The sequence below is a fragment of the Urocitellus parryii genome, chromosome 3 (genome assembly GCF_045843805.1).
Source record: "Urocitellus parryii isolate mUroPar1 chromosome 3, mUroPar1.hap1, whole genome shotgun sequence".
NCBI lineage: Eukaryota > Metazoa > Chordata > Mammalia > Rodentia > Sciuridae > Urocitellus > Urocitellus parryii.
This window is the reverse complement of record NC_135533.1, coordinates 121,849,634-121,870,613: the sequence shown is the minus strand read 5'-3', so window position 1 is coordinate 121,870,613 and position 20,980 is coordinate 121,849,634. Positions and strand designations below refer to the sequence as shown.

The window sequence follows — 20,980 nt, the reverse complement described above, 5'->3', positions numbered from 1 at the left end:
TGCAGGTAAATTTTTTTTTAAGATGGGGTCTCTCTGTTTCTCAGGCTGGTCTTGAACTCCTGGGCTCAAGGGATCTCCTGTTTCAGTGCCCATGAATACCTGGGACTACTGGCATGTGCCGCTATACCCAGCAACTGTAGGTAAATTTGTAATTATCTCAAAAGACTTTCAATGAAAATGAAAAATCTAATAAATATGTAAAATTAAAATAAATAAACTATTATATTCAGTCAATGAACATAAATACTGCCAAATAAATTGCAATAGAATAAGCAACATGTTCACATTCCAGACTGATATCACTGTATGATAAAGGTAACTACCAAAAGGCTACAGGTAGCATAATACCAGGGTGAAAACCAAAATAAAGTGAAATGGAATTTCATGTTGTTTAGACATATATGTTGATGTGATAAAATAATTAAACAAAAAATATAGGATCTGGGCATGGTGGCACACACCTGTAATCCCAGTGGTTCAGGAAGCTGAGGTAGGAGGATCATGAGTTTAAAGTCAGCCTTAGCAACTCAGTGAGGCCCGAAGCAACTGAGTGAGACCCTCTCTCTAAATAAAATATAAAAAAGGGCTGGAGATTTGGCTAACTGGTTAAGTGTCCCTGGGTTCAATTCCTGGTATACCCCCCCCCAAAAAAAGCTAGAAACGATAACCAAAAAAGGTAGCTTCTATCTCTATGGAAGACACAGTGAGTGGGGAAGAGGGAACAGTAAACTGAGTTTGCAAATTATTTGTGGCTTCCTATTTCTCAGATTGGGGGATAGATTTGTGGGCATTTATGATAAAGTATCTAAAAATAATATTAGATGAAAAGAGGATATATAGATAGTTTAGATTTTTGAAAATGAAGAGAATACAAAGAATAACCATAAATCTCTAAATGTGTTATCTTAGATAACCTTTCAATATTATCTTAGATAACATTTTTTAATCTTCTAGGGAATTATACATTGCCAAATTTGACCAAGCAGAAAAAGCAAAAATGAATAAATCAAATAATGAATTTGAAATAAATGAATAAGAAGCCTAAATGATTCTCTAGGAAAAGTTTACCAAACATTGAGGACTTTATCACTATATGTTAGGAAGTATAAGAAAAAATTTAAAGGATAAATTATCCCTAAATTCACTTTACAATCTTAGTAAAACCTTTACACCAAATTAGTATAGAGACAGCAAAAGAAATTATCATAGGCTAATCTAATAGATGAAATTTTTCAGATAAATGGAATCCAGATCTCTTTTTCACATCTTCGTATATGCCTGTATTAGGGCGACCATAGGAAATCCCAGTGATTGACCCTTGTTGACACAGGTGGAATATTTTCTTTTCCAAAGATGGCTCTAACAGTAGCTCTCATTTCATAAATCATTTATAATGTGCCCTAGCTGTTCCTCCCTTTGAAATTCTCATCCCACTGCTTTGAGTTTTGTAACTTACTTTAAGGTAAAAGAATGGGGTGGAAATGTGAGAAACACACTCACCTGTCCAACCCAAAGAATGGACTTACAGCACAAGCAGAGGCTTTATTTTAATGATTGTCTTGCAAGATCTGGCATCTGGTATCAGAAATGTACATACTGGGTACGACCAGCATTTTATTCCCTTGTTATGGGCCAAGTTATATGGGCAGTGACCAAGTAGACTCCATTTTAATGGAGACCCCACATTATGTAAGAAATGCTTCTCCCATGGGAACACCCCGCCTCTGTACCCATCAACAGTTTCTTAGCACAGCATGTTTGGCAACACAAAATGGAAATTCTTATACAATGTAAAATTATTCTCTTTGGCTCCCATTTTTCTTGGACAATGTACCCTGTTAGAGATTGATCATCTAGATGTTAGTAATCATTCTTTAACTTATACTCAACTAGGGTCGTTTTGACTCACTTCCCTTCTGCTTATGATTTCAGATCTCACGGCATTTGTTTATGGTTTTGAATTATAGCAACAGCCACTTATGATTAATGTGGTTTTGGACTATAAAAGGTATACTCAAACCCCAGGAGGGGGTCGAAGGGTGCAGACTTTCAGCCTGCTCCTTGGCCCATCAACTGGTGGATCTGGAACCACCAGCAGGTGAATAAAGGTTCTGTCTCCTGCTTTAAGATAGACTAGGTGATTTATGGCAATCTTGCCATAACTATCTAGAGTGCAAGGTCCCTTCCTTGGTTCCTTGTTGGCTGAGTACTATGGCATCTGTACAGTCACCTAGGTTTTAATGTCTCCTATTGGGTTATTTGAAGAAATATGCCTTGGGTCATTTAAAGTTATCCCCAAGTCCCTTTGTTATCTTGTGGTGGGAAAGTCTTCTTAGGGTGAATGCATTCTGACAAACATGCAGCTTGCTGTTCTCTTTCTGCTGGCCAGGCCCACCCCTTCCCAGCCCTCTTGTTTGTCAAGGGGCTGTTCAGGTGCAGTGGACTTTGGATTTGCCACACCCACAGGCTGTAGTGCTATTTTGCAACTTTCCCTTCTCTAGATCCCCTCTGGGGGCCTTTCTTTCCTTCTAATTTTAGATTTAAGGCTGAGTACTGTATTCTGAAAATGGACCACTGGACCACTTCTGTTTGAAGTGATGGTGCAACACTTTTCAGGATATAAAAAGCAAAGTGTGTCTTTCTTTTTTCCTGGAATACTTGTTCTTGAAAACCATCTATCATGTAAGCAGTCCTCTCCTAACCCTAACTCCCCATAATTGAATCCAGGGACACTCTACCACTGAACTACATCCCCAAACTTTTTTTTTAGTTTTTGAGAAACAGTTTTGCCATATTTCTCAGGCTGGCCTTGAACTTTCAATCCTCCTGCCTCAGTCTCCCAAGTCATTGGGATCACTGGCTTACGTCAGTAAAGCAGTTCTTTTTTTTTTTTTTTTTTTTTTTAGAGTGAGAGAGGAGAGAGAGTGAGAGAGAGAATTTTTTTTAATATTTATTTTTTAGTTCTCAGCGGACACAACATCTTTGTTGGTATGTGGTGCTGAGGATCGAACCTGGGCCGCACGCATGCCAGGCAAGCGCGCTACCGCTTGAGCCACATCCCCAGCCCCAGTAAAGCAGTTCTTGAGAGGCTGCAATGTTAAGAAACTTCAAGTAGTCCAACCGTGAAAAATAATAACATCTTCATAGTCATGTATGTTATAAACTTTTGGGTGATATTTTGGAAAGCAGTTATGATGGGAATAAAAATTTGGTACTGGGGTGGGGTGCTATTCAATAAAAACTTAAAACATGGCACTGGGTGTTACCACCCAGAATTTGCAAGTGTCATGTTCACTGAAACACTCAGGGTCACTCCAGGGGAACTGGGCTGCACGAAATAACCACACAAGAGCCAGAGATACCTTTTTCTTTGATTCCTGTACAGCTCCTCTGACCTTAAGGGTCCAAAGAGAGAGAGAGAGAGAGAGAGAGAGAGAGAGAGAGAGAGAACTTGCGAGTGCACATGTAAACCCTTTTATTGGGAGGAAGCCATTCAAATGAGGCAAGGGGTCAGGTTTCAGGGGGTTGAGTCTAGCTTCCTGATGTCTGCTGTCAGCAGGTTGACTGACATCTAGGAAGGCCATACCCAAAGGCAGAACAAGAGAAAGGGACACACAAAGTGTTTCCATGGAACATTGTTGCAGTAATTCACTTGCAGGTCAGCATGGGAAAAGAAAGAAGAAGAAGCAGAGCAAGCGAAGCAGCAGCAGAAAAAAAAGTCCTTTATTGTGTACAAGCAATCTTTTTATAGTATTGTGAACAAAGAAGGCAGCCTTCCAACAGCAATAAATCAGGTCTTTCAGCTAATTAAACATAGCATACAGAAGTTTTACTTTCTAATCAGAAGTGACCTGCTTCTTATGGCTAATCTACTCTTGACTTAAGAGTATGCTGAGCTCTGCTCTTTGTTTAGAACAGATAAAAAAATTTTTCTCAGCGCCCTCCTAGCCCACTTGGCAGAACATCCTGTTTGCAGGCAAGTCCTCCCAAAGACAGCAGACACCTCGTTTTCAAGCATGTCCGCTGTTACCTTATCTAAACCTTGAAGGAGCCTCTCGTTTGCGAGTAGGCCCTCCCAAGGACAGCAGACACCTCGTTTTCAAGCATGTCCGCTGTTACATATCTATACCTTGACAGAATATCCCGTTTGCAGGCAGACTCCATCAAGGACAGTAATAGTAACACAGTTACCTCTGATTCTCTACAAAAATTCTATCCCAAACAGGGAAAAGGGGTAATATCACAAAGGAACAGGTGAGTGTAGCTCAATCCATGGGGCGACACACCTATGTCTGAAGACACATCCTCAAACTTCCGGGACCGGGGCAATGTCCAGGTAGTGTCAAAGCTTCTTCACTCCAGGACTGAGAACACAAATCATTCAGAGTGGCCTCCCACATGCTTGAACCTCATGGAATATATTATTAAAGCCTGAAGGGCCTTGGAGAGGGTAACAGCAGAGCCTTTGTGAAGGAGTTTGCTGGGGAATTTGAAGGAACATATTGAAATTCCATAGAACACGGAGAAAATGGGACTTTGTTTTGTAGATGAAAAATGGAAAATTTATCTGAAAGGAAAGTAACCATGACACTTGGAGCGACCAAGAGATCTTTATTGTGGCGATGTTTGATCGATAGGAGAAAGAGAAGGAGAGAGAGAGAGAAAAGGTGGGGAAGATGTTATGCCAGATTCGTGGGACCCCAATAGACCTCCAGGAGCCGAATCCGATGCAAGCACACAAGAGTCTTTATTGCAAGCTCGAGCCTGGACTCACGACCGCTCACTCCCAGGGAGTGAGCCCTGGTCCTTTGTTCAGTGAGATTTTATAGGTTTTAGGGGGATACTCTATGCATCACTACATCACACAGCAAATCATTCCATCCCGAGGGAAAATCAAACCACAACTCTTAACATTGATTAGCACATTCAATGGTGGGAACAAGAAGGGTAGGGGTGATTGGTTAGTACAAGAAGGGCATTCTTTTGAACTGATTGGTTTAGGCCATGAGGGTTGTACGTGCTGAACTACATGGTTTCCCAACATGTTATCAACCACCATATACTACTTGGGGGTCATCTGGCATTCCAGGTATTTTCCCTGTCTCATGCTGATTGGAGGTTGCTAGAGGGGTTGCTATGGGTCCTTACCTAGCCTAACTGAGTCAGGGACACATGGTGCCACATACCTCTCCTGTTATTTACAGACAAACAACTCAGCTGGATGGGTATGTGCTTAGGAGTGCTCTGTGGGTTTTTCCAAGAACAAGGGTCACACCCCCTTCCTTGGACAGGCTTTGCTCTGAGGTAGAGGCTGGTTTCTCAAAAATGGAGTCACATTAGTTTTCAGAGCAAAGCAAGAGAGAGGAGAGAGAGAGAGAGAGAGAGAGAGAATCAGAGAGAGAGAGAGAGATGGGGGGGGCCAGCAGGAGAGAGTTTTTATAGCCAAAATCTAATGGGGTGTTTGGGTCTGCAAGCTGCCTTGTTGGCGCAGTGATTGGATCATACAGTAGTTGCTAAGGTGTCATCTTCTGCCTTCAGGCAGACCGGGCAGGGTGGGTTTTGGTTGCACCAGATGAGTGGGGCTGAGTGTTCAGACTTAAGGCAAACAAGTGATCATGAACCAAACAAATGGGGGTCAAGTGTCCAGGCTACCCTGCAGCTAAGCCTGCTCCACAACTAACATTACCTACTGACCTCTAATGTTGTAGATAAGTGAGTTTTAAACAATGTATTCAGGATACTACCTGGCTTTCGCGATGCGTATAACAAAGTGAGAGCAATGAGAAACTAAAACTGAGCTATTACATGGAGGAAATGTCTTTCTATTCAATAACCTTCTCAGCAAAAGCAAGGTCCTCAGAAAAAAGATGAAATGCAGGGCAGGCTATAATATGATTAGGTGCGATTTCAGATGGATTCAGAGGTGCCTAATGAACACCTTCAAACAAATACAGGCCTTTTGAGGGCATGCTTCTGTGGAACCTCTTGCAAACAACAGAGCCATTAGGAATTAATTTTTTTTCTTCAGTGCTGGGCATTGAAGGCAACTTAGGGCCTTCTGCATATTAGGCAAGTGCTTTACCACTGAGCTACATCCTTAATGACAGCCGCTGTGTGTTTCAAGGGTGTGCCCCCACTAAACAGAGCCCAAGGTACAGAAACAAAGACATTTATCAGGAGCTGGGGCTGGGGTCAGCAGTAGCACACTTGTCTGGCATGTGTCCGGCACTAGGTTTATAAATAAATAAAGGTCTATCAACACCCCCTCCCCCCCCAAAAAAAAGAGACATTTATCAGGAGGTAGTTTTTGCCTAAAGCAGTCGCCCATGGCCCCCTTCCTCCCACAGCCCCCCCATCCCCCCAGGCTCCTCCCACAGCCCCCTCATCTTCTCCAGGCTCCTCCCACGCCCCCCCCCATCTTCTCCAGGCTCCTTCCAAAGGCTCCTCTCACGGTCCTCCAGCTCCCACAGCTCCACCGACCGGCTGCTCCTACAGCTACTCCCACAGTTCCACCCACAGGTTCTCCCAAGGGCTTCTTCCAGGGGCTTCCCCCACGCGCGCTTTTCTTGGGAGTCTGCGTATCTGACGGGGCGCGCGTCCCGCAGAGCACACTGGGAGCGGTAGTTCTGCGCAACACTCCATCGCGCACGCGCTCTCTGCCGAGCCGTCCTGCTCTTTGTCCTTCGCTGCCCGGAGGCGTGCGCGCTGGTCGCTGTCTCCTTGGGGCCTCGGTGGCCGGCCCTGGGCTGCGTATTTCTGCGTCTGGTTGGGCGGCGCGACGATGTTGGGGGATCCGGGTGACGTGCCGGCTGAGGGGAGGTGGTGTCTGCGACGGGCGGCAGGCCGGGGCGGGAGCGCGGGCGAGAATCTGGGGGCGAGTCCGGGGGCGCGCGGCGGGGCGGGGCGGGGCGGGAATGCGGGCGGGAACCGGGGGCGCGCGGAGGCCGGGCTCGGTAGCAGGCGGCCGCTGCGCTCTGTAGGTTACCTGACAGAGGCTGACCCTGGCGGGCCCTTCTTGGCCTGAAGCCGGCTCTGGGTTTGATACTGGCTTCCCTTTTCATCGAAGAGACTTGCCGTTGTGAAATCTGCTGCTGTGCCTTTGTTTCAGCCGGTGGTGCTGGTCTGACACCGCTCTGCTGGCAGGTTGTTTTGTTGAAGTCAAGGACTTAATTCTTGATCAGTTATGATAAATATGAAATGTGTGATGGGTTTCAAGCATTTTAATAAACATTAAAAAGAGCGTTATTCCTGATACATGACCGAAGGTGGTCGCCTTGGTGCCTTTATAGTCAGCAAACGTAGGTACGCTTTTTAATGAGTCTTACCTTTTTATATTTACTTAAAAAAAAAAAAAACAAGATTGAGAACATGCTGCTTTAAGTCATAACGGCATATCATTGCTATCTTTCCTTAAAATGTTTTGTTCAAAGTGGGGAATTTAAACTTACTCCGGGAGTTCTCATCAGGCTCCTGATGACTTGTCTGTTTCTCTTGCTTTTGTTCCTAGTCTGTCGGGGAGATACCAGTTCTTTATATGGGACTGTGTTGCACCTGTGCTCTGAGTGTAGACAGAGCAGAGAAGGCCTTTGCCTACTCCACCCCTCTGTCTTGTGGTGGGTGGTCACAGGCTCTGAACAGAACTGCATAGGTCCAGGGCCCAGGTGTGAGGCTTCCTGGCATCCTGGTACATGTTGGGAAAGAGGTGAACCTCTTTGTTACACACACACACTCACACTCTCTTTCTCTCTCTCACCAGAGATTGAACCTAGGCGTCCTCTACCACTGAGCTACATCCCGGTATCCAGGTCCTTTTTTGCTTTGAAATAGGGTTCCCAAGTCGATGAAGCTGGTGTCAAACTTGCAATGGATCCTCCTGCCTCAGTCTGCTGACTCCCAAATCTCTGGGATTCAAAGTGCCTGTCTCCTTGCTGTTCTCTGTACTGGGTTTTCTGCACTGGGTTTTGTGGGGAAAAATCTTCCGGTGCATGGCAAGTAAGTTACTTTTTCTTCTCTGTCTTTCTTGGATATTCTCTTAGAATTCGAAGAAGCCTGGAACTGTAGGATGAAAATGCAAGTTGCCCCTCCCTTTCAAAGATGCACGTGAGAGCTGCTATCACAGGGAGCAATGTAGTGTTCGCAGGAAACTGCCACGGTGAAAAAATGAAGCCAGTGAAGTTAAAATGAGCCACATTCTGCAGTGAGGGGCTTTAGACTTCTTTTGCTGAGGGGGTAAGTGAGGACAGACTATCAGAGAGTTAGTTCAGGGATAACTCCTCCCTCAAGGCCCAACATTGTAAATATTTGTTTCACTGAGTAAAGGCAGGTCTAGAGTCTACAGAGTAACAAATATCAGACCCCCCACCCCCCCCAGTACTGGGGGGATTGAACCCAGAGCCTCATGTGTTGAATCTTTTTATTTGTTATTTTGAGACAGCATATTGCTGAGTTGTCCAGGCTGCCTCAACTTGTGATCCTCTTGCTTCAGCCACCTGAGTAGCTGGGATTACAGGTGTGTGTGACCACACCTAGTTTTAGAAATATTTTAAAACTACCCAAATTGCTTATCACATCCCTTTCACCTGAAATTCTCAATCTTTGATATTCTCTGCATGAAATCTAACTCATTTTTATGTATCTCTCCTTTTGACAAATTCTCAGTGAAATCTGACTAACCCTCACCAAGTAGACTTTTACAAGCTTATAAAGGAAGTTGAAATTACACTGTGAATTCAGCTATCTTCGAAGAAAATGATTTGAATGATAAGGAGATTTATTGTTTACATTGTCATAATTTTATTCTGTGAAACTAAGTGAAAGCATAATGCAAAGAAAATTAGGTTTCTTGTGGAGTATTTTCTTGGTTCATGGTATATCTGTGTGTGTATGCACACGTGCGGGCTATAATTTCCTAATTGCTCAGAAATTTTACTTATTTTTGTACCTGGGATTGAATCTGGGACTTTGTGCATTAGCACTGTACCACTGATCTACATCTTGGCACTTTTTATTCTATTTGAGACATGGTCTTACCAAGTTGCCCAGGCTGGCTTTGAATTTATGATCTTGCTTTCTTAGCTTCTCAAGTAGCTGGGATTACAGATGTAAACCACAGTGACCTGCTAGGTTGTTTCCTCCCCCTTCTCCTCCTCCTGTTCTTCCTTCCTCTTCTTCCTCTTCCTCCCCCTCCCTTTCCCCTCTTCTCCCCCCCCCTTCCTTTCTTCTTTTTTTGATGATACTGGAGATTGAACCCAGGGCCTCTCACATATTAGGCAAGCCCTCTACCACCAAGCTATATCCCTAGCTTCCTTAATCTCTTAAGAATGTTATCTGTAGCTAGTGTGGTGACAGATGTCTGTAATTCCAGCTACTGGGGTGGGGGTGGGGCAGCTGAGGCAGGAGGATTCCAAGTTTGAGGTTAGCTTCAGCAACTTAGTGAGACACAGTCTCAAAATTAGTTCAGAGGTAGAACACCCCTGGGTTCAGTGTCCGGTACCACCACCTAAATAAATAAAAGTAAATAATAAAATAAAAAAAATAGTGGCTAGATTAGCCATAGGAGTTACTTGTAATGTTTTTCTTGTATACATTTAAAAATGTTGTCATAATTTTACTTTTGCAATAATAGTTACTACTAATATTTGTTTAATGGTAACTGCTAGTTGCTGATCTCAAATGCATGTGTTATCACAGTTTAGGATATAAATAAGTTGCTTCTATAACTGAGAGAAATCTGTCCTCCTGAGGTGGCACTGAAATTTGGGTCACAAAAAGATATGTAAATGAAGAGCTTTTTTTCCTTTTTTTTTTTAAATTTTTTTTTTAGTTGTCAATGGACCTTTTTTATATACTTATTTTATTTTTATTTTTATTTTAATATGTTATGTATGACAGCAGAGTGTATTACAATTCATATTATACATATAGAGCACAATTTTTCATATCTCTGGTTGTATACAGAGTATATTCACACCATTGATACCTTCATGTATGTACTTATGGTAATGATATCCATCTCATTCCACCATCTTTTTTACCCCCTTGCCTTCCCTTCCTCTCCCACCCCTTTTCCCTATCTAGAGTTCGTCTAATCTTCCCATGATCCTGCTCTCAACCTCATTATGAATTAGCTTTCTTATATCAGAGAAAATATTCAGCATTTGGTTTTTTGGAATTGGCTAAATTCACTTATCATTATATTCTCCAACTCCATCCATATACCTGCAAATGCCACGATTTTATTCTCTTTTATTGCTGAATAATGTTCCATTGTGTATATGTACCACATTTTCTTTATCCATTCATCTGCTGAAGGGCATCTAGGTTGGTCCCACAGCTTAGCTATTGTTAATTGTGCTGCTATAAACATTGATGTGGCTGTTTCACTGTAGTATGCTGATTTTAAGTCCTTTGGGTATAGACCAAGGAGTGGGATAGCTGGGTCAAATCGTGGTTCCATTCCTAGCTTTCCAAGGAATCTCCATACTGCTTTTCATATTGGTTGCACCAGTTTGCAGTCCCACCAGCAATGTATGAGTGTGCCTTTTTCCCCACATCCTTGCCAACACTTATTGTTGTTTGTATTGTTAACAGCTGCCATCCTGACTGGAGTGAGATGAAATCTTAGAATAGTTTTGATTTGCGTTTCTCTAATTGCTAGAGATGATGATCATTTTTTCATATATTTGTTGATTGATTGTATATCTTCTTCTGAGAAGTTTCTATTCAGTTCCTTGGCCCATTTGTTGATAGGGTTGTTTGTTTTTTTTGGTGTTAAGTTTTTGAATTCTTCATACATTCGAGAGCTTAGAGTTCTGTCTGATGTGCAAGTGGTAAAAATTTGCTCCCAAAATGTAGGCTCTCTCTTCACCTCATTGATAGTTTCTTGTGCTGAGAAGCTTTTTAATTTGAATCCATCCCATTTATTGATTTTTGATTTTTAATTCTTCTGCTATAGGAGTCTTATTAAAGAAGTTAGGGCCTAATCCCACATGGTGGATATTAGGGTCTACTTTTTCTTCTGATAGGCACAGTGTCTCTGGTTTAATTCCTAGGTCCTTGATCCACTTTGAATAGAATTTTGTGTATGGTGATAGATAGGGGTTTAATTTCATTTTGTTGCATATGGATTTTTGAGAATTGAACCCAGTGCCTCACACATGTCAGGCAATTGATCTACCATGGAACCACAACCCCAGCCCTTTTGTTTGTTTTTGTTGCTGTTTGTCTACCAGGGATTGAATCCAGGGGCAATTAACTACTGACCTACATCCCCAGCTCATTTTTTCTTTATTCTTTTTTAAAAAATTTTTATTATTGATGGATATTTATTTATTTATTTACTTATATGTGGTACTGAGAATTGAATCCAGTGCCTCACACATGGTAGGCAAGCACTCTACTACTGAGTCACAACCCCAGTCCCATATTTTTTCTTTTGAGACAGTGTCTCATAAGTTTCTCATGGCCTTGCTAAATTGCTGAGGCTGGCTTTGAACTTATTACCCTCCTTCCTCACTCTTCTGAACCACTGGGATTATAGGCAAGATATTGTTTCTTTTTTTTTTATATGTCTGGTAACATTTTTTATTTTTACTTTTTTAGTTGCAGAGGGACAGCATACATTTATTTTATTTGTTTATTTTTATGTGGTGCTGAGAATTGAATCCAGTACCTTACACATGCTAGCAAGTACTCTGCCACTGAGATACAGCCCCAGCCCCAAGAGGTTGGTTTTTTAAGATGATTTAGGAGTGATGCAGTTTGTTCTTCATTTGTGTTTTTGTGGGAATAAGTGACAGAATAGGAAGAAGAGCTAATTCCAGAATTTATGGTGTATGTGTGTATACATAACTACATAAATATACACAAATAACAAATGATGTGATAATATTAGTGGTAAATACCTTGAACACAATTGAAAGGAGAGAAGACATTGTAATTCTCCCTTTTTTTTTTTTTTTCAAATTTGTTACTGGGGATTGAACCCCAGGGCACTTTACCACTGAGCCACATCCACCGTCATTTTGTTTTATATAAAATGGGGACCATATTAAATTCCTTACAGGGTTGTCCATGAGAATTGAAAACTGTCCTGCGTATTGTCTTATGTGTAGGAAGCACCAGTGTGTTAGTTGTTACTGTTACAAGGCCCCCTTGTCTTCATCTTACCTCTCATTTGTCAGTCTATGTCTGCTTTATCCTTACTAGTTAGGCTCAGAAGGCAAGAAAGGAAAAAAAAAAATGAAGGAATAGTAAGTGTAAGAACCATAATAAATGTGTGTTGAATTTATCAGGAAAAAGGTTATTTGGATCAAATAACAGGTCTGAGCTCTGAGCTGTTGGGATAAACAATGCTGAAATTTTAAATGTAATTGCATGAAGGATGACAGAAACTCACAAAGGAGTACTGATGCCACCAGAGAGGTGAATGGTAAGGCAGAAAGCATCTGGGCTTTGGAGTGTCCTCCAGAAGCATGTGGCCTCTGTGCAGACCTCAACAGAATCACAGGAGCTGGAGACTGTAACACGTTGCCTTTAGAAACTGATAATCAGCTATAGACAAAATAAAGGAAGTCAGGAAGAACATGGAGGATTTTAAGGGACACTATGGCTCATTGCATCACTCCTAAAAGTAAAGTTCACTTTTGTAAAACTCAGGTAGCCAATAAAGGGAAGGAGTTAATTAAGACTGAGATCTGGGGGCTGAGTTGTGGCTCAGTGGTAGAGCGCTTGCCTTGCATGTGTGGGGCACTGGGTTTGATCCTCAGCACCACATAATTAAATAAAATAAATAAAATAAAGGTATTGTGTCCATCTACAACTAATTGTTTAAAAAATAAAAGTCTGAGATCTGTTTTAATCATATAAGCTTTGAAAATTTTTATCTGCCTAAAACAGAGTTATCTTTTTTGATTTAAAGGATTTTTAAAAGTGATTTGCACATTGGTGTCCACAGTGAATTTTAAATTAAACTCAGAAGTATTTTAATTATGATACTTGTTGTCTGTTTGTGGAGACACAGACTTGTGATGTATTTTACTATGTGCTGCTTGTGTTCCTGAGAAGCTTATTTAAACTATATAGCAAACACACCTGGCTTTACATGTCATACATTCCTAGTTTCTAAAAGAGGAAGAAAATATTTGTGCAAAGTATGACATAGACTAACTAAAAAGAATGCATTTGGTGAACATCCCAGTTGAAATGCATTTGTCTCTGCGTCCACAGATCCTGGATCCCCACCATTAAGCCTGCTCATGTGAAATAAGGGAGGAGTTCCTGCAGTTAGAGATCACTCACAGTGTAGAAGACCTTGCCAAGACCTTACCCCAGATTTTGGGGCAGAGGCAGAAGAGACCAGAGCAGAACAGATCTCACACTTGTGAATCCTCTTGCACAGGCAACAGAAAATGACCACAGTACAGGTGAGTTGATGGTTCATTCCTCATTATTTTTCCAGGGCGTTAGAAGAGGTATACAAGACTTCCATAAAAAGAAAAGTATGAGTAGTGAAGAAATCAGGAGGGAAATAGTCTCAGAATAGAAGCTTGGGATTGGGGTAAAATTGGACCGGTGCCTTCAGAAGGTCTTAAGGTTTTAATATTTATAAGCTATCGTGTCCCATTTGATTATTGCGTTTGAACTGCAAAATTGGCAGTTTTAAATACTTTTTTTTGGCAGTTTTAAATACATTTTTAAATACTTTTTATTTATTATAATTAGGTATATATGACAGCAGAATGCATTTTGATTAATTTTTGTATACAATCGTAGCACAACTTTTCATTTCTCTGGTTATACAAGATGTAGTGTCACACCACATGTGCAGACATACATGTACCTAGGATAATGATGTTTGTCTTGTTCCACCATCTTTCCTGCCCCCATGCCTCCTCCCCACCCTTCCCTCCCCTTTGCACGCACAATCATATTTCTTCCATTTTTCCCCATGCCTCACCTCATTGTGGATCAGCATCCACTTATCAGAGAGAACATTTGGCTTTTGTTTTTTTGGGGATTGGCTTACTTCACTTACCATGATATTCTCCAACTCTGACCATTTACCTGAAAATGCCATAATTTTATTATCTTTTAATGCTGAGTAATATTTAATTGTGTATATATATATCACATTTTCTTTATCCATTCATCTGCTGAAGGGCATCTAGGTTGGTCCCACAGCTTAGCTATTGTTAATTGTGCTGCTATAAACATTGATGTGGCTGTTTTACTATAGTATGCTGATTTTAAGTCCTTTGGGTATAGACCAAGGAGTGGGATAGCTGAGTCAAATCGTGGTTCCATTCCCAGCTTTCCAAGGAATCTCCATACTGCTTTTCATATTGGTTGCACCAGTTTGCAGTCCCACCAGCAATGTATGAGTGTGCCTTTTTCCCCACATCCTTGCCAACACTTATTGTTGTTTGTATTGTTAACAGCTGCCATCCTGATTGGAGTGAGATGAAATCTTAGAATAGTTTTGATTTGCGTTTCTCTAATTGCTAGAGATGATGATCATTTTTTCATATATTTGTTGATTGATTGTATATCTTCTTCTGAGAAGTTTCTATTCAGTTCCTTGGCCCATTTGTTGATAGGGTTGTTTGTTTTTTTTGGTGTTAAGTTTTTGAATTCTTCATACATTCTAGAGCTTAGAGTTCTGTCTGATGTGCAAGTGGTAAAAATTTGCTCCCAAAATGTAGGCTCTCTCTTCACCTCATTGATAGTTTCTTGTGCTGAGAAGAAGCTTTTTAGTTTGAATTCATCCCATTTATTAATTCTTGATTTTATTTCTTGCGTTTTAGGAATCTTATTAAGGACGTCTAAGCCTAATTCGACATGATGAATATTTGGGCCTACTTTTTCCTCTATTAGTCACAGGGTCTCTGGTCTAATTCTTAGGTCCTTGATCCACTTTGAATTGAGTTTTGTGTATGGTGAGAAATAGGCATTTAGTTTCATTTTTGCTGCATATAGATTTCTAGTTTTCCCACTACCATTTGTTGAAGAGGCTATCTTTTCTCCAATGTATGTTTTTGGCTCCTTTTTGTAGTATGAGATAACTGTATTTATGTGGGTTTATCTCTGTGTCTTGTATTCTGTACCATTGATATACAAGTCTATTTTGCTGCCAATACCATGCTTTTTGTTACTATAGCTCTGTAGTATAGTTTAAGGTCTGGTATTGTGATGCCTCCTGCTTCACTCTTGCCAAGAAGTACATTGGTTATTCTGAGTCTCTTATTTTTCTAAATGAATTTCATGATTGCCTTATTTATTTCTATAAGGAATGACATTGGGATTTTAATTAGGATTGCATTGAATCTGTATAGCGCTTTGAATATTATGGCCATTTTTTTTGAATATATATATATATAATTTTTATTTTTTTGTACTGGGGATTGAACTCAAGGGCAGTCAACCACTGAGCTATATTCCCAGCCCAATTTTGTATTTTATTAGAGACAGGGTCTCACTGGGTTGCTTAGCGCCTTACTGTTGCTGATGCTGGCTTTGAATATGCAATCCTTCTCTCTCAACCTCCCAAGCCACTGGGATTACAGGTGTGCGCCACCACTCCTGGCTCTGTTTTGACAATATGAATTTTGCCTATCCAAGGGCATAAGAGATCTTTTCATCTTCTAAGGTCTTCTTCAATTTCTTTCTTTAGTGTTCTGTAGTTTTGATTGTAGAAGTCTTTCACCTCTTTTCTTCAGTTGATTTCCAAGTATTTTATTTTATTTTATGTTTGAGGCTATTGTCAATGGGGTAGTTTTCCTAATTTCTCTTTCAGAGGATTAATCACTAATGTATAGAAATGCGTTTGATTTATGGGTATTGATTTTATTTCCTGCTACTTTGCTGAATTCATTTATTAATTCTAGAAGTTTCTGGTGGAGTTTTTTGGGTCCTCTAAGTATAGAATCATCTCTCCAGCAAATGATGATAGTTTGAGTTCTTCTTTTTCTATTTGTATCCCTTTAATTTCTTTCGTCTGTCTAATTGCTCTGGCTAGAGTTTCAAGAGCTTTGTTGAATAGAAGTCATAAAAGAGGGCATCCTGCCTTCTTGGCTTTCAAATTTTTGACAGTTATAATGATATGTGAATGTTGATATAAGTTGCCAGTATTCAAAGGAAAAAGCAAACTGATCATAGAAAGTATTTCTTGATCATTAGGTTTCTGTTTTTTTTTCTTTTTCCTTGATGAAGAGTTTAAATAAATAATATCATGGGTAATGTTCTCAATAGAAACAGTGTAGTAAATGCATGTGGGTGCTTTGCTTTATTCTGAGGGACTGTGAATTAAACCCAGGCCTTTCATGTTAGGCACATACTCTATTGCAGAGCTACATCCCCAGCCTAAAATCCACAGACGAGGGGTATTTTTCATAGTATTCCTCAGAGTGTGATTGGAGGTCAGAATGCCAAAGTGGGACTTAGTGAGTGATGACTGTAAGTCCTGGAGATCTGCCCAGGACCTGTGCATGCTCGGAAGCACTCTGCCATAGCTACATCCCTAGCCAACCATAATTATTAGTTCATTTGCCCTTTTATATTATAAAGCCCAATTCATATGAAATGTATATAAATGTAAAACTATTTAATGAATTATTATCAAGTGGTTATGCATGAAATCACCTCTCAGGTCCAGGAATAAAATATTCCTACCCCAATGAGGATTGGCCTGTACCCTCTCCCAGTTAGCCCGTGATGCTGCTTTCTTACATCTTCATTGGGTTTGAGAGCAAGGGTCTGCTGGCCTTGTAAAGTGATTGTGAAGTTTGCTGTCTTTCTATGTTCTCTGAAAAAATTTGAGACCATTTTATTTATCCTTTAAACGTTTGGAAGAATGGAAGAATTCACCATGGAAGCCACCTAGATCTTAAGTTTACTTTGAAGGAGTGTTCTAAATTGTGGGGTCAATTCTTTAACAATTATAGGATTAATTCAGATTTTGTTTCTTTATGTGTCATTTTGGGTATGTTGTTTCTTGGGAAGTACAGCTACTTCATCTAGGTTGTCTAATAAGTTTACATACATTTATTCATGATTCAGGGTTTTTTTTGGTGATTTTTTTTTTTTTTTAGTTGTAGATGGACACATACCTTTGTTTATTTATTTTTTATGTGGTGTGGAGGATTGAACCCAGTGCCTCACACATGCTAGGTGAGCGCTCCATTACTGAGCCACAACCCCAGTCCCATAATATCTTTTTAACAGTTTTGCTGATATATGATCTCAAAAACATCTCCTCACTTTGATGTACAGTTGAGTGAGTTTTAAGTAAATTTGTATTGTATAACCATTGTTACAGTTCAGTTCTAGAAGATTTCCATCACCGAAGAAAATTCTGAGTGACATTTGTGGCAGTTTCCACTCCTCCTCACAGCCTGAAGCAGCTGCTAATTTGCTTACTCTGTCGATTTGCCTTTTTAGGGCATTTCATGTCAGTGGATTTATGTAATATGTAGTCTTTGTGTCTGGTGTCTTAATGAGCTTAATGCTTTTGTGGTTCATCCATGTAAGCATGTTAGAAATTCATCTTTTAGTTGACAGATTGTGGTTCCTTATATTGCTTTATCCATTCAGTAGTTGTTGGGTATTTGTGTTGCTTTCTCCTCTTGTTGTGAGCGTGCTGAAATGAACAGCCACAGGCAGGCTTCAGTGTCCATATGTGCTCTTGTTTCTCTTTGTCCATACCCAAGAGTGGCACTGTGAATTGTGCAGCAGAATCGTATTTACCTTGTAGGAAGCAGCTGTGGTTCCTTGTGTATGGGTCAGCTTACACTCCTGCTAGAGCATGGTTGCAGTTTCTCCCGATCCTGTCCTTCATGGGATGTCTTGATTATCACCATTTAGGGAATGTGAAGTGGTGTCTTACTAGGGTTTTGCTTTGTATTTCCTTCATGGCTAATGATCCTTTGTGGGTTTAGTAGCTATCCCTGTACCTTTTTTTTAAAAATATGTTTCTTTTTTATTTATTTATTTTTATGTGGTGCTGCTGAGGATCACACCCAGGGCCTCACCCGTGTGAGGCAAGCGCTGTATGGCTGAGTCACAACCCCAGCCTTCCTATATCTTTTTGATGAATTATATTCAGATATTCTGCCTCTATTTTAATTGGGTTGTCTTTTTATTATTCATTATAAGAGTTGTCTGGTCAAGATTTTTAACAGAAATCTGTACCCTGACCCCACGGCAGGCTGTGTTTTGTCATATCTGTTTTTTTGTGGGGGAAGAGGGTACTGGCAGTTGAACTCAGGCACTTTACCATTGACCAGTACCCCTAGCCCTTTAAAAAAATATTTTTTAAGAATCTTCAGAAGTTGTTGCAGTAATTCACTCGCAGGTCAGCATGGGAAAGAAAGAAGAAGCAGAGCAAGCAAAGCAGCAGCAGAAAAAAAAGTCCTTTATTGTATACAGGCAATCTTTTTATAGTATTGTGAACAAAGAAGGCAGCCTTCCAACAGCAATAAATCAGGTCTTTCAGCTAATTAAACATAGCATACAGAAGTTTTACTTTCTAATCAGAAGTGACCCGCTTCCCATGGCTAATCTGTTTTCGTCCTGGAGCATGCCGAGCTCTGCTCTTGTTAAGAACAGATAATAAAATTTTTCTTAGCGCCCTCCTAGCCCACTTGGCAGAACATCCTGTTTGCAGGCAAGTCCTCCCAAAGACAGTAGACACCTCGTTTTCAAGCATGTCCGCTGTTACCTTACCTAAACCTTGAAGGAGCCTTTTGTTTTTGAGTAGGCCCTCCCAAGGACAGCAGACACCTTGTTTTCAAGCATGTCCGCTGTAACCTATCTATACCTTGACAGAATATCCCGTTTGCAGGTAGACTCCACCAAGGACAGTAATAGTAACGCAGTCACATCTGATTCTCTATAAGAAGTGTCTCACTAAATTGCTTGAACTTGTGTTTTCTGACATTTAAATGTTTTAAATTTCATTTTATGCTCAAGTGGGATTGTAGAGTGCCATCATTTAGTGCCCTTTCCTTTCTTTCTTATAAGATGCTTTACATACTGCATCTGTGTATATTGACACCTCTGTCAGACAATGTGAAGTTTTGCCATCAGTCATCATGTGAACACCGATAAACTTGAGAGAATAGTGGCTTGTGTTTGCCCAGATCTCTACCATGGTTGTTGTTTTTCTAAGTCACTCTAGTACCATTTCCCTTCTCTTTGAGAACCTCCCACTGGTAATTCTTGTAGAACAGGTTTGTTGGGTTTAAATTATCTTAGCTTTCTTTCATAAGAAAAGTTGTTTCATCATTATTCTTGATGAATATATATATATTTTGTGGTGCTGGGGATTGAACTCAGGGCCTTGTGCATGCAAGGCAAGCTGTCTACCAACTGAGCTGTATCCCCAGCACCCTGATGAATATTCAAGCTAGAAACAGAATTCTGTGCTTATAGGTCTCTCCTTTTTGCATTTGGAAACATTTCACTCTCTGCTGAGTTGTTCTGACCCTAGCAACTCAGGAGGCTGAGGCAGGAGGATCAGAAGTTCAAAGCCAGCTTCAGCAACTTAGCAAGACTTTGTCTCAAAATAAAAAGAGTTGGGGATATGGCTTAGTGGTTAACTGTCCTTGTATTCAAGCCCCTGTACTCCTACCCCATCACCACTCCTTGAAACAAGAAATATTCCACTCCCTTCTGGCCTCAGCTTTCTAATAGAAACTTTCAGCTACTTGAATTGCTGTTCCCTATGAATGATGCCATATTTTTATTTCATGAATTTGTTTGTATTTGTCTATTTTGGGGTCTACTGAGCTGCTTCAGTCTAGGCTTATACCTTTTGCTGGTTTTAGGGAGCATTTGGCTGTCATCTCTGGAAATTCTTATCTGTGGTGCTGTTTTCTGTTCTGGGATATTGTGCCACTCATCTTGCTCTGTAAATTTAGGGGTCGACTCTACTTGGGATGGGCCCTCTACACTGAGCTGCATCCACAATCTCTCTCTCTCTCTCTCTCTCTCTTTTTTTTTTTTGAGACAGGGTCTAGCTGAGTTGTCCAGGCTGGCCTTGAACTTTTGATTTTCCTGTCTTAGCCCTCAGTATCTGGGATCACACGTGTGTACCAAAACACCTGGCAAGCTCTGTCAGGTGTTTTTGTTTTTTTTTTTAATTGTTTTTAGATATTGATGGAGCTTTTTTTTTAAATTCATTTTTATTTATATGTGGTGCTGAGAGTCGAACCAAGTGCCTCACACATGCTAGGCAAGTACTCTACCACTGAGCCACAACCCAGCTCCTCTGTCAGTTTTAATTCTTTCTCCATCTGTTATTCAGAATGGATGGTTTTGTTGATTAGTCTTCAGATTCACTGACACTCTCAAGGTGAACAGTGTGCATTTGGTGACACACTTCTTGGGTTTAAAATTTTTTTTTTTTTAATGATGGCATTCTTCATTTTTAAGATTTGTGTTTTTCTGTGATCTCAGGAGACTAGGACAAGAATTCATCTTGTTACAGTCTCAGTCATCTTTTGAAAACCTGCCTTTGGACGTGTTATCTTCCTTTCTGTAAAGTCTTTCATGGCTAACTGTCAGCAGTAAGATGTGTGTTCTTTTTTATTTTATTTTATTTTTTTGTAATTGCTTGATTTTATTTTACACCAGGTGGTGGGCACAAAGCAATCTTCCTTAATAAAGTTGAAAATTAGCTTTATTTAGAACATTTCTAATCACATTAAAAAGAAAGTATTCATCTTACCAATTGTTCTGCAATCCAAATAAATATACAATAGCTTGGAAATCAACATTTAGAAAACACAAGCCAATATAAAAAGACAGATTAAAACAACCAGAACCATGCAGATGGCACAGATTTAACATTTTCTTACTGCATCATCAGTGTCAGGAATCTGTCCCTTCAGCTGGCTCCATTGCTGGGATTTAAAGAAATGCTTTTATTTCCTGGTTTCATTTCACCTTCTGGATCCATCCAATATTTTCTAATATCAATTAG

General features: G+C 40.4%; 1 protein-coding gene across 7 annotated transcripts in view; it reads left to right on the top strand.

The window, feature by feature from the left end:
• Positions 1–20,980, top strand: part of Znf84 (zinc finger protein 84) — a 57,065-nt gene that overhangs the window by 24,340 nt on the left and 11,745 nt on the right. Inside the window, exons 1-3 of one of the 7 annotated variants that reach the window (XM_026409663.2) lie at positions 6,688–6,797; positions 7,757–7,992; positions 13,228–13,424. In XM_026409663.2, the coding sequence (XP_026265448.1) occupies positions 13,410–13,424 (15 nt within the window). In that variant the 5' untranslated portion in view covers positions 6,688–6,797; positions 7,757–7,992; positions 13,228–13,409. The other 6 variants (XM_026409662.2, XM_077796042.1, XM_026409664.2 and 3 more) reach the window with 6 other exon arrangements.